Genomic DNA, 14,145 nt, shown 5'->3' on the forward strand with positions numbered 1-14,145 from the left:
AGTGCGTTCATGGAAATGTCTGGCGGTGTTGTGGGCGATGTTGGCGCTGACACTATCGCCGGCAAGGAAGACAATGTTTACATCGGCGTGGGAGTTGAGCCATGGCTCCGGGCCGACGGCGGCGGAGTGGGCAACGGTCCACTGGAGGGCATCCCAAGTGCCGTCGTAGGCAGCGAGGAGGGGGTCTTCTGGGGCGAGGCGGCAGTGGATGGAGGCGACGACAACGTCGGTGGCAGCGGAGACAAAGTTGAGGTAGTGGTGGTAGGCGGGATTGTAGGGGGTGCATGCGCAGAACAGGCCGCCATGGATGTATATCAAAAAGAGGAGTTTTTTTGCGATGGAGGAAGCGACGACTTAAGGGAGGTAAAGGCAGACGGCGACGTCGGTTTGGGCGTTGATGGTTACGTCTTTGGATTGGACGGCGATGCAGGGGTCGATGCCGGGAGGGATGGTTCCGGTGCCAAGGAGGCGCTCGACATGGTCGTCTTTGCAGATGCGGAGTAGGTGGGGAACTCGTGGACAACCTCGTTGGAGGCGATTGTTGTAATGTAATGATGTTATTGTGATGTGTCAGAAAGATGAAGAAAAAGATGATGTAAAGATGAAGACAGTCATGAAGTTGTTTTAGATGTGAAAGTTAAAAACAAAGACAAAGTAGGAAACTGCGAAATTGATCTTACTTATTTTGAATTGTCAGATAATTTAAATTTAATTTAAAAATAAATATTTATAGTTTTTAAGTAATTATAAATCATATTATCAAATATTTAATGATATCATGTAAAAAAATATTAGGATATAAATAGAAAAAAAAAATTTGTCAGGAAACGTAAAATTTAATTATATATTAAAAATAAAAAATATATTTAAATCTACTTTTTTCCTATAAAAATAAAAAACTAATCCTACTCTCATACTCATGTAAATAAAAAGTAACTATTTTTACACTAATTAAGAAATTTAATTACTAATCTCTAAGATTATTCTTAAAATATTTTTAATAGAAATTTGATATCATAAATCAAGTAAATCCTTAAAAAATTATAATTAAATGAATGACTTTTAGAAATTGTATCATTAAATAAAAGTGAAATTAATTAAATTTGTTTATATTTAAATCTAAGATAAAAATAACTTTTTTCCTTATCTATAAACCTAAATAGGTTACATCTTGAAATTGGATGAATAAGAATAACTTAATTAAATAACTTTTTTATATTTAATTTGGTTTATTATATTTTAAATTTGGACCTTCCACCGATTTAGAACTAAAGTAGTTAATAATGTTAACATAGTGTCTGTTGAAAATTGGAAAAAAAAAAAAACTTCATTTTATGGACGTGTTTTTTGCACACATAATTAACATAATGAAAAAAAAAATTAACTGTCACTACAATATTAAAAAATGATAAAAATTAAAAGAAAAGATGAACATGTGCACATGATTTCGAACTTGTCCTTCTAAGGTTTCAAACTTGTTTCCTCAAATTGATTGAGGGATTTAGTTCCTCTATGATCATTTTCATGTATGTTTGTAAAAGTTTGCGCAAAATAAAAAACGTGTTATGATCTGAGAGAATTTTGAGTCTTATTATAGTGATCCTTTTGCAAAGAATTATTTATGTTTGCGGAAAATTATTTTTGTTCCATGAATCTTAGAATTGGTAGGATTATTTTAGATCGATACATTCAAATCAAAACACCCTAAATTGAAATAATGGAGCAGGTCATGTTAAACATGTGCAGTAGAAAACGAATTTTTCCAACTTAGAAATTTCATCCAATTTGTTCTTTTTCATTCTTGATTGGAATGAAATGATTTTTTAATATATTGCTTGCATGGGAGAGTTGACCTGAATTCCTCAATCAATTACAAAAGGTAGACTCGCAGAATAAAAAAAAAAAATATTAAAACAAACTAAATTTCATAAAATCTGCAACATGAAAAAGTTTTTTTATTCACATGCTTCAAAAAAATCATTTGATTTTCGTTTATATTGATCAAAACATGTGGGACAACAAAACCCCGTATTTGATTTGAGGAAACAAGTTCGAGTTCCTACAGTAGAGCGGGACAAGTTCGAAATCATGCACACACACTATGCTAATTTTTTATTTCAATTTTTTAATTATTAAATATTATAGTAGCAGTTATAAATCACTATGTTAATTAAGCATGCAAAAACATGTTCATAAAAGGAAGTGTTGTTTTGTCGTATTTTTAACCCTACTCATGTTAAAATTATTAACGACATTAATTTTAAATTAACAGAATGATCAAATTAAATCAAATTTAAAAGATAAGACCGTTAAATTAAAATTTTAAAAAAATAAAAGACTAAATTAAATAAAAAAATAAAATAAAGCACTAAAAGTCTAAAAGTGTAATCTAGCCCCCCCCCCAAAAAAAATATTAAAATTACTCCATGTTCTCTTTTAAAATATATTCTCATTCCGTTAACCTCACTTGTTATTTTACATGTTAGCCGTCCAATGATTCTTTACATGAGATTAGAGATCTTATGACAAGGTTAAAAACTAAGAAGATGAAGCAAACACTACAAATCCTGATTCTAAAGATAAAAAAGAAGGAAGACCAATGTGAAATTGAGTGTTGCACCTAATTTTATCACTCTCCTATAAATTGATGAAGATGCTTTGAGACCAATTTACAAGACAAGATGCATCCATGGGCTGAGTTAATTAAGTTTGGTGGACTATTAATATTGGACTGATTATATAATAATTAAGTCCAATATACTCATAAATTTTAAAAAACTTTTAGAATAAGATTTATTTACATTTTTTTAATTGTATGTTGAATCTATCTTCGACTTGTAATGAGTTGTGAGGCCCTCCCATTGTTATTTTAAAGTTTAATTATTAGATTAGTTATCAGGCCTTTGACCTAAATTAGGATTATTAGTAGAGTATAAATAGATTTCTTTCTTAAACACGTTGTTGACAGAGTTTTAACATTAATAAAAGTTAAGAGTTGATCTATTGTGAGAGCTTTTCATTTGTCTATCTTCTGACTTGATTAGGGTCAAGTTTCCTTTTTTTATACTTCAAGATGATCTTAAATGATCTCTTATCAACTCAACACTTCATGTGATATTCTCATTCTTTCATTGTTATTTTAAAGTTTAATTATTAGATTAGTTATTAGACCTTAGACCTAAATTAGGATTATTAGTAGGAGTATAAATAGATTTTTTAAACACGTTATTGACAGAATTTTAATATTAATAAAATTTAAGAGTTGATCTATTGTGTCATTTATCTATCTTCTGACTTGATTAGGGTCAAGTTCCCTTTTTTTATACTTCAAGATGATCTTAAATAATCTCTTATCAACTCAACACTTAATATTATATTCTCATTCTTTTTATCTAAAAAAGAAAAAAATAATAACAAGAGAATGGAATTATGTGATGTACTATGACACACTAAAGTCTCTCTAATGGTACTTATCCTAATTTTGCAACATATATACAAAGGAAGACACATATTTAGGGAAAAACAAAACAAATTCATCAATAACTTGAAGCATTTTTTTTTACAATTTCACTATGTTTGCTTAATAAAAAAAAACTTCAGTACACCTGATAGAGTATATTTATTTTATTAATAAATTTTTGTGCATTTCTCATTTTTTTAAATTTAGTCATAAATAAAATAAATTGTAGTATTTGAATATTTTTAATATTTTGAATTTTATTGTTTCAAAATTATAATAAATATTAAACTGAAATAAAATATAAATACATAAGGATAATTACGGGACCCATAAAAATAAATTAAAAACTTGAAATAAAATCTTATTGAAGATCTTAAATCTGATAAGACGTTTTAAGATCTATAAAAATAAATTAAGAACTCTTTAAAAAAAAAACCCATACATTAGATTGCTCTGAGAGTCCTTATAGGTATACAACTTTTCCATTAAAATATATACATAAATGAATGAAGTAGTGTTCCTTCACAAATGTCTCCCGTGAGATGCCAAAGAAAATCTTATGTAGCATCAAGAAGTGGCAGATTCCCACTCTCTCAGGTAGTTAATAAATATGATAATTATATACTACCATACATTTTTTTTTTATAATCATATCCGCGAATAAGAACTGGTGATTTTCAACGACAGCATCTGCATTATTGAGAAATGAGAATTAATTGAACCGGTACATATAATTTTTGCACAAGAAACCGTCAGAAAAAATCAAAGACTACTGCAACACCTCTGAGAAAATTGACAAATAAAAAAAAAAAAAGAAATCTTCTACACGTAGTGGGATATCATATATATCATAGTATTAATGTATCATACACTCAATAATATTAGGTGATACGTATATTATACGATGGTTGACGGCCACGAATATGACCTTAAGAGACAGGTCAACATGTTGAGCAACCAACACAGCCAGATAGAGCATCTTTTTATTATAAAGAAAAAGGTTGAGCATGAGCTCAAAGATTTTTATAAAGATTCTGTGCATTAAGATATTTAATTTCTTCCGTACGTAAGATTTGATTCAATGTATAATAGTGATTTTTCTAATCTCCATGACTTACGCGTGTAACACACAAGTTGGGAGTGTACGTTGGCCTTGCAACTTGTAGGGGGGCATGTGATGTGAATATTTTTAACTTTTATTATAAGTATTATTATTACAACAAAAGAATATCCTGGTTCAAATTACAAGGTAGATCTTATACCCTTTTGTCAAAATTCTTTATCTTTTAAAAAACTTACCTTACTAATTATAGAAGTGTATTGATCATTTAAAGTAATTTATTAATTTGACTACGTTTCCTCTCGAGCCAGAAAAAAAGGGCTTCCTACACTTTAGTTAAGGTAAATTATTTATCTAGTTGTCTTCTTGCTTGAACTTGCCCATACAATCAAAACTGTTACGGGAAAAAGGTGAAGACTCCCGATAAAGTGGTGGCACAAAGCATGAAAGCCATTATAATATATCACTTTGTATTTAATTGTGTTTTTAATTAACTTATTTAAAGTAGGTGTGATCTTATTTTTTTTAAGTACAATAACTTCCTTTTGTTTTTTTAAATTAATTAAATTTATTTTGTTTGTCAATTTTTTTTACATGAAACTATATATATATATATATATATATATATATATATATATATATATATATATATTCTACTCAAATTAAATTGTTTTAAGTGTTTCTCTACTCAAAACTCAGGTACCAAGTGATGGTTGTTTGCTTTCGGAAATCGGATTCCAAGTGGCTATAGCGAAGTAGTCGGATGACCTAGAAAAACAAAAACAAAAAACCTTAACCATTAATTTGGGTGCAAAGACGATTCACGTTGTGAGTTGAGTGCAAAATTCCGTGAATATAGAAAGACCAAAAACAAATTTTTCCTCTTTTTTTTATAATATCGGATAATTAAAAATCATTTTTAATATAACTTTAAAAACCTTCAAATATTTTACTTTGTAAAGAAACTATCTTCTTACACTATATTATATCTTTATATATTCTCTCCTAACATTTTTTCTTGAGTATCTCGAAATTTAATTAAAATATTAAATAAAAATAAATACATTCTTAAAAATATAAATTACTCAGTGTTTTTTTTTCATTAAGGGTAAAAAATTGATTAAATTTTCCATTTGTATAAATTTAATAGTTATGCACTGTTAATATAATTTATTTTTCTACTGGAGTAAATTTTTTTCTCATTATCAACTAATAAAAAATTATTATTATTAATTAATATAATTTTTAAGGTAAATATTACAAAAGTCACAAACTTATCATGGATTAATTATTTATGTAAAATTTCTTTACATCCAATAGACTATTACTCTTTCAACATTATAAATTACAATCCCTAATGCAGAGAGTGAGATTCTCACTATACCACTCATTGAATCCAACACTATACATTTTACACATTATTTTCGTAACTAGTTAAAAAAATTATATTAATTATTTTAAACTCCATTACTTTTATTCAAGACCAATCCAATAATTAGTGATACTTAAAGTATATTTTGAGAGAAATTTTTTACACTTTCAAAAAAAGACCTATATGATATTTATTATTTTCAATATTTGTGTTCTTTTACTTTATAAAAATTAATAACAGATAGTTTTTTTTTTTGTTAATAGACTTAATAACTCTAATCTTGAGTGGATCCGCTTTTATTTTTACTTGTGTATTTTAGTTTTCTTAACTATTTATAATTTTCAACTTATCTTCTTTAATTTATTTATATATTTAAATTAAATTTAATATTTTTCATAGAAATTATTAATAGTGAGAAATGATTTGAATTGTTTATTACAAATTTAAAATATAATTTATACATTTAAAGATATTTATTTTATTAATTATAATATAATTAAATATATTTATTTATTTTATTAATTATAATATATTTATAAATATTAATTTATTATAAATAATTAATTTTATATAAAATAACATTTATTGCATATGATGATATTAGAATATATTATTTTAGAAGATGATATTAAAATACTTACTCCATTCCATTATAATTATTATTTAAGGTTATTTTATACATATTAATAAAAATTAATAAATAGATAAAAGATAATAATAATTTTATAAAATTAATCTTATAATCGTTAATTTATTTTTTATTTTTGTAATTGATCATATCATTAATATTATAAAGAATATAAATAAAAAAATAATTAATATTATATCAAAAATTAAAATACTAACTATTTTAGAATACATTTTTTTACATAATTATTAGTATAAGAGGGAAAGTAGTAATTATAAGAGAATTTGAAAATATTAGGATATGTTTGGTTTGTATTTTTATTTTCTGTTTTCATTTTCAAAAGATTAGAATTTTGAAAATATGTTTGATTTAATTTCTTGTTTTTTATTTTCATGAAATAAAAATACTGAAAATTTATGATATATGATTTTTTGTTTTTTTATATTTTTATATTTGCTTAAAATTGTATTTATTGTCACCACAATTTCATCTTACCCAAGTTGAGATGTTTGTTTTCAACTAAAAATGAAGATTTTATTATTTTTATTTTAGCCTAACTGAAATTTCTATTTTCTGATTGTTTTCAACTGAAAATGGTTTTAGAAATAAACATCTATTTTCAGTAAAAATAAAAATAAAAAATAATCAAATCAAACACGCTTGTTTATATAAAATAAACATGTAGGATAAGGAATGACGTCATATACTGTTTAAGAAAAAAGATGAGATCGAATCGGAAGGCTGGAGTCAAATCCGGGGCAGGGATATGCTTCAACGGTGCGAGTGTAAGAGCAATGCATGATTAATAACCAAAATCCTCTGAATCATTATTAATTGAGAAACTAGTATTTATTTATTTTCCAATTTGCTTCATATAATAAAGGTAGAAACAAGAAGAAAGGGATAAGAACAAACAAAATCCAAGAGAGAGAGAATGAAAATGGTGGTGTTAGTCTATGAACAGTCACCCTGACCTGAGTAAAATTTCCATTTCCAGAACCTCAAATCAAACTCTTCTATTCCTTTCTCTCATCAATCAATTCAGTTCTCTCCCACTCAGGTATCTCTTCTTTTCCCCCAAAGGAATAAGAATTCCTTTTATTGCTCCCATTTCCATTCATTCTGCTGCTATCTTGTTTCTTTTTCCCATTTTATTCTTCTTATCATGTTTGTTTCCCTGATTCTTAAAACTCCTGGATTTGACCACAATTTCCTTTGCTGAATTGAATCAACATATAATTTACGCTTTTTTTCGTTCATGTAAAGTTGTTGCCCCAAGTTTGACTCTATATATCTTAATCTTCTTCTCCTTATTTTCTTAATTTTCGTTTGTTTACATTTTACTCTGTTTAGCTGTCAGCTCAAGTAACCCTCCCTCAAAAGTCAAAACCGGGTCTTCTGTTTGTCGTCCAATTTCTCTAAAGGCATGCTTCTCTTAATTGAACTTTCATGGCATTTTTCTATTTTTCTATTTCATTTTTTATTGCAAGCATTTAGTTCCTTCATATAGTTGAATAATGGAATTTCTGGAAAAATAATCAAAAGGCAAATGCTAACTAGTGCCTTAAGGGCATTGGTTAAGCAACTTAAAGTATAGGTGTTTTTATTGAGAGGCAAAAAAATTAATGATCTTTTTTACGCTCTCCTATGATTTATACAATAAATATTTTTCTCTTTTAGTTCCTTAGGGCTTTGGTTAGCAAGACCCTAATCAGAAATGTAACTTCCTAGAATAATAATAAGCCACTAATCATGAATTCTAGACAATAATTCCCTGGGAATATAAACAGTTTCCAACACATGTTTTTCGTCTCTCCTGTATCAATGCTAGTTTTTTGAATCTTGTGACTGAAGACAAAAGTGTAAGTTTAGACTAGAAAAACATTTCCCCATCAACATCTTTTTTTCCAAACTATAACTGGAACGCAGCATTACCAAAGTTCTTCCTCATTTTTCTTCATCCCAGTGTATTTGCTATCTTGAACATTTTCCCTTAACTTCTCATAAATATGTTGCTTTAGTTATATTATCTGTGGCACTGGGATGAAAGCAATATATTAGAAACTTCAAACTAGACCAGACCAGCTAGAAGCTTGTTCAACCAGGTAGTTAAAGGCAGAAAGCACCCTTGAGGCCTTATTTTTAAGCAGAGGCAAAGAAGTGTCAGAATATAGAGCCTTATGCTGCATACTGCCAAGAGTCCCAAAGTTCAACCACTAGTTATTCTTTACCCTGCTTGGCATCACAGTTGGTAAATTAGGTGGTTAATCCTTCAGATATTATTTAATGTTATCCAGAGGCACTTTCCAAGTGGTGCTGACCCCTTCTAGTGCCCCAGGGTGTCTTCTAGTGCCTATGACTGCATTGTATTAGAACCCAAACTTTTTTGGTTTTCAAAATATTGGATGCAAGTGCACTAATATCCTTTCCAACACAGTTTTTTTTGTGTGATTTCAATGCAATTACTTCTATTTTTTTATTTGCTGCATTTATTACATGGAATATCCATTTGGTATGATGTCTGCAATTTATATTTTCGTTTGTTTCTTAAAAACAGGTAGATTTATTTGTTTGCTTCTTGTATTACTATCTTTTATTCTTTATTTATGCAGAATTTGCAGTATAGGAATATTATCAATGGCATACTTATTTTTTCAATCTATTATTTCTTTTGATTTAGGTCATCTTTTATTTCCCTGCTTTAAGAAATTAGAGTTATTGTGTGCTTGTTTTAATTCAGATAGGAATGGGAATATATCTCAGCAGTCCAAAAACTGAAAAGTTTTCTGAAGATGGTGAAAATGACTGTCTTAGATATGGTTTATCGTCCATGCAAGGGTGGCGTGCAACAATGGAAGATGCTGTGAGTAATAATTGTAAAAACTGCTAGTTTTGTAAATCAATTGCCTTTTGCTTACAAATCCAGAATTTTAATGTGAATACATTGTTAATATGCTGTTGATTTTTTTGTTCTCTTTTCTTTTGTTAGCATGCTGCATATACTGATCTGGATGAGTCCACTTCATTTTTTGGTGTCTATGATGGTCATGGAGGTAAGGTTTGAAAAGTTTGGCTACTTGGATTGATGGCAGAATGCTGCTTTTACTACTTTATTACAAATTACAAATGTTTTTTTTACCATGATAGGATGATTTATTTTACTTTTTTCCATTTTGTCTTTCTCTTTTGGAGAGCATCTCACATTCCTAATTCTACTTCTCAGTCTAATAAGGCATGGAAGATTAGTATACAATATCTTCTAAAAAATAAGAGAGTAAAGAGTAAAGGAAAAAAAAATGAGAAGCCCTATATAATCAAAAATAGAAAAGCTAAAACAACAATATCTCCTCTAAAACAACAGTTCCCACTGAAACTCGCATATCTTGATTCTAGCTTCTCTAGATAAAACCCTACAGGGCTTCCATCTCTTGCTCAGTTGGATTTTCTGATGTGCTTCTAAACTGTGTCTGTACTTATGCTCTATTTATTGAATTGTTTGTTTACCTACATATCTTTTCAAACGAATAATTTCTGGCAGAAAAATCAAGGTCATATACATTGACTTGAGCTACTAAATATTCCCCGACAGAACAAGAGGAAAATACTGCATAAATTATGTCTAGTTTGAAATCAATGCTGTGTTATGGATGCTCACTTAATCCCAAAATTTCAGGTAAGGTGGTTGCAAAGTTTTGTGCCAAGTTTCTTCATCAACAGGTGCTCAAAAGTGAGACATACTTAACTGGAGATATAGGAACCTCCCTTCAGAAAGCCTTTTTAAGGTTAGATGTAAAAAGATTACCACTTCTATAGTACTTAAAGGCAGTTCCTCTGCCTGAATTCTGCAATTAAATGACAAACTGGTTTCAGTGTTTCATGCTTGAGAGGAGTTGAATTTTTGTACTATTTAAGACCTTTAATTTGGATCATCAGCTAAGATCTCGGTTTTCTAGTTTTCTTTATCAATAATTTTTTTTATCTTTAATACACAGAAGTGTAGTTGGTAACAGTCTCTCACTCTCTCTCAAACTTACTTAGATATGTTTTATGCACTTAAATAATCGGAAGAGTATGGAGAAATTATATGTATATTTTTTAATTATAAGTTGTAGCCCACTTATTAGTTGCTGATTATGGTGTTTCATATTCATTAATTTACTGCATCCCGTAAAGCTTACATGTTATGGAGCGGACATGAAGTATGGCACTAAATATCTTTTCTTTCCTGGTCTAATTGAGAAAGAATAAAAAGTAGCTGCATTGATTACATATACTTCTCACCCCGCATCCTAAAACAAAAATCCCAATTATAAAAAGTTATAAACTGGTATTTTCAATATTATGCAGAATGGATGAAATGATGCGTGGTCAAAAGGGATGGAGGGAATTATCAATATTGGGGGATAAGATAAACAAGTTTACTGGGATGATAGAAGGGTTGATTTGGTCTCCACGAAGCAGTGATGGTAATTGCCAAGTTGATGATTGGGGTCTTGAGGAGGTAGGTATGACATTTGAAGAAGGATATCTTCAATAGTACTCTTTAGTTCACTGCTTCATTGGATATGCTTGGTAATTTAGTGCATGCTGTATAAAAAAGCTTTTTTCTTCATCTCCCTAATTTGAATTTACTTATTGCAATCAGGGGCCTCATTCTGATTTTGCTGGACCAACTTCGGGAAGCACTGCCTGTGTTGCCGTTATTAGAAACAACCAACTTGTTGTTGCAAATGCTGGTGATTCGCGTTGTGTGATATCTCGGAAGGGCCAGGTAAACTTATAGAATAGAAATTCTTGGAACATTAAATATGTCTGTTGTCCACAAATATATACTTGAGTACAATGAACATAAATGCTGCTTCACATGTCTAAACACTGTCCATTGGGAAATGTCTGCCTCTTAATTTGGCTGGGGGGGGGGGGGGGGGGGGTGGACTTTTGAAGGCATACAGTATGGATTGTCCCCTTTTTGTAGACTATATTTTCATTTTTTTATCAGTTACAGATCTTGTAGATAATTACTTACATTGTTTTACTATGTCTGTTTTCTACAGGCATACAATTTGTCTAGAGACCACAAACCTGATCTTGAGATTGAGAAGGACAGAATCTTAAAAGCTGGTGGTTTTATTCATGCAGGACGAGTTAATGGAAGTTTAAATCTTGCAAGAGCTATTGGTAACGTACCTATGGACCATGAACTTTTTAAACAAAATATTTAAACTTTATTTCCTCCTGCATCTTTATAACTCTAACAGCCTGAGCTGGGCTCCTGCATCTTTAGCTGAGGAAGATCCATGAATTTATGTACTTGGATGAATATAAAATCACAAATGAACAGATTTCTACTTGTTGTATTTTGTATGTTTTATTTTGGTTCTTTATAAGAGAAGGAAATTAGTATAATCATATAATAGAACTATTGAAGATTTCAATTTTGTATATCTGTCTGTTCATTATGCTGATTTCTTTGTGAAGAGGCATTTTAGGATTTAGAGGGGTGGGGTAGAATGTAAATGGATTATAAAGTTTCAATTCTTTAATATGTTTCAATTTACTGCAGGTGACATGGAATTTAAACAGAATAAGTTTCTTCCTGCTGAAAAACAAATTGTAACTGCCAATCCAGACATAAACACTGTAAGTTTGTTACTGTAATTCAATTCAGCTAGCTGCTTCAGTGATAAATAAATGTGCCACCATTTCCATTTTCTATATGGTAGGATCCATAGTAAAATGCGTCTGTAGGGCTTACTGCTACTTGTGAAGTATTCAACTGTCATGACTGATATATTATTGTTGATTTGATATTTATTTTATAGGTTGAGCTTTGTGACGAAGATGAATTTGTGGTGTTAGCTTGTGATGGCATATGGTATTCTTCTTATGCTTCCACATCTCCATTTGATTCTGAATGTGATGATGTATTTGGATGATGTATTTGGATGATGTCATTTGGTTTTTCATTCTAGTCACACTAGACAGGTAATGTTATGTGTCTTCTGTGGGTGGGATAAGTTTCTTGTTTCATGCCTATAAATGAGTAAATTACACCAATCTCCTTTTAAAATTACACACTGATGCAAACACCTCTAGATTCAGAAATCACAGAGCTGCCCTATTTTCAGTTTCCATCAAACAAATGCCTTCATTTACTTTTTTATAGATGGATGTAAATTGAGGTCTTAGCATGTCAATGCCATCTACCAAAACATTGTTGAAACCTGAGTGTGATTCTGAAAAGTGTAATTTGCTTGCATATACCCCTTCAGACTGCCTTTTTGAAGATAATAAATTTGTTTCTCCTTATTATTTTCAGGGATTGCATGTCAAGTCAACAACTGGTAGATTTTGTTCGTGAACAATTGCACTTGGTGAGTTCTTGGTTGTCACCCTTTTCTAATGAGATGATAATGTATTAACTCAATTAAGAAGTAGCTGTCATACTTGTTCCCAAATTATGCTATTTGATGCTACTTTTTAATGCAGTACTTACTAGTTTGACATATAAGAACTGTGTCATTTATGCTTGGTAGTTGGAGAGAATTAATACAGATGCTGCTGAGTAATATATCATAGACAGAGTCACTGTGTTGTTCTTTGTCACTTAATGCACTTCTCTACCATAGCCATTTGCACTACTCACTCTACACTATCCTCTATAATATCCATTGTCTTTTGCACAATCTCTATCTTATCATTCAATGCACTTCTCTAAAATAGCCATTGTCTTCTACTACTCAATCTGCTGTTTCTGATAAAATCAGTAAATGTGTTGTGCCTGATTTTCTATGGTCTGCATGCTAATGTGTAGTGCCTGAGTTTTATATGGAGTGATTATTTTATCTGTGGCAGAAAACGAAACTTTCTGCAGTGTGCGAAAGCGTACTTGACCGGTGTTTGGCACCATCAACTGCTGGTGGTGAAGGATGTGACAATATGACCATGATCGTGGTGCAGTTCAAAAGACCTGCTCAGTCCAGTGCACCAGCAGAAGAGCAATCCTCTTCTTCAAACGGACAAGCTGAACCTGAAACAAAACTAGAGAGAAGTGAAAGTTAGTATTATTCCTCAGTGACAGTTCAAATATTGATCATATGTATGTAGTGTGCAACAGTGATTAGAATGCGTCCGCATGGTCATTTTCCTTTCATCCCACATTATACACCACTGCTATATTCCAATTACCATAAAGAATACCAGTTTTTCTCCCGTTTCTTCTCTCTCGTGTCTACTTTTGACTCTTAAAAAGTCTGTTCTGCATATTCAACATGCGGCTCCAAATATCAGTAATTGTAGTTATAATCAACAATCTGCAAGAATGCTACTAGCTCAGTAAAGAGTGTTTATGCTAAAGAGGAACATAACCTAAAATGGGTGATGTCTTCTTGACATAGACAAATATTTGTAGCACACTCCTTTTGATACTCAGCTTTTCGATATACTTTCTGTGATTGATTTATCTTATAAAAAATCAACACGCCTGGTAAATTGATCGCCTTAAAAGGAGTGTTGATTTATAGAAGTAAACCATGATTGACAAGTATATAAAATAAGAGTCTATTATTAGTGTCCAGCTAACGAGGATTGGGTCCTCATGAGTCATCCGTTGAGTACATGGAAAA

At 30.3% G+C, this 14,145-nt stretch overlaps 1 protein-coding gene across 7 annotated transcripts; it reads left to right on the forward strand.

Annotated features, from left to right (window-relative positions):
* The first annotated feature begins 7,399 nt into the window (after nucleotides 1-7,399).
* LOC114408898 (probable protein phosphatase 2C 60) lies at nucleotides 7,400-13,933 on the forward strand. Of its 7 annotated transcripts, none has more exons than XM_028372098.1 (12): nucleotides 7,435-7,580; nucleotides 7,881-7,944; nucleotides 9,261-9,383; nucleotides 9,510-9,573; nucleotides 10,194-10,302; nucleotides 10,868-11,021; nucleotides 11,166-11,291; nucleotides 11,575-11,698; nucleotides 12,084-12,160; nucleotides 12,343-12,395; nucleotides 12,840-12,894; nucleotides 13,376-13,933. In XM_028372098.1, exons 1-12 carry the CDS (start codon nucleotides 7,477-7,479, stop codon nucleotides 13,580-13,582), a joined length of 1,260 nt encoding a protein of 419 aa, XP_028227899.1. In that variant the 5' UTR covers nucleotides 7,435-7,476; the 3' UTR covers nucleotides 13,583-13,933. The 7 variants fall into 7 exon arrangements, with proteins under 7 accessions (XP_028227902.1, XP_028227906.1, XP_028227899.1 ...); XM_028372100.1 differs by having other exon boundaries at nucleotides 13,395-13,743; XM_028372102.1 differs by having other exon boundaries at nucleotides 7,464-7,580; nucleotides 7,874-7,944; nucleotides 13,376-13,582.
* Nucleotides 13,934-14,145: the final 212 nt, after the last annotated feature.

The sequence above is a fragment of the Glycine soja genome, chromosome 4 (assembly GCF_004193775.1).
Source record: "Glycine soja cultivar W05 chromosome 4, ASM419377v2, whole genome shotgun sequence".
NCBI classification, from domain to species: Eukaryota; Viridiplantae; Streptophyta; class Magnoliopsida; order Fabales; family Fabaceae; genus Glycine; species Glycine soja.

Excerpts from the sequence above, each read along its gene's own strand:
- LOC114408898 (XM_028372098.1), top strand. The coding sequence starts at position 7,477 with ATGAACAGTCACCCTGACCTGAGTAAAATTTCCATTTCCAGAACCTCA. Across the intron at positions 7,581-7,880 it reads TTCAGTTCTCTCCCACTCAG|CTCAAGTAACCCTCCCTCAA; the intron begins GTATCTCTTCTT and ends TTTAGCTGTCAG. Across the intron at positions 12,396-12,839 it reads TTAGCTTGTGATGGCATATG|GGATTGCATGTCAAGTCAAC; the intron begins GTATTCTTCTTA and ends TATTATTTTCAG.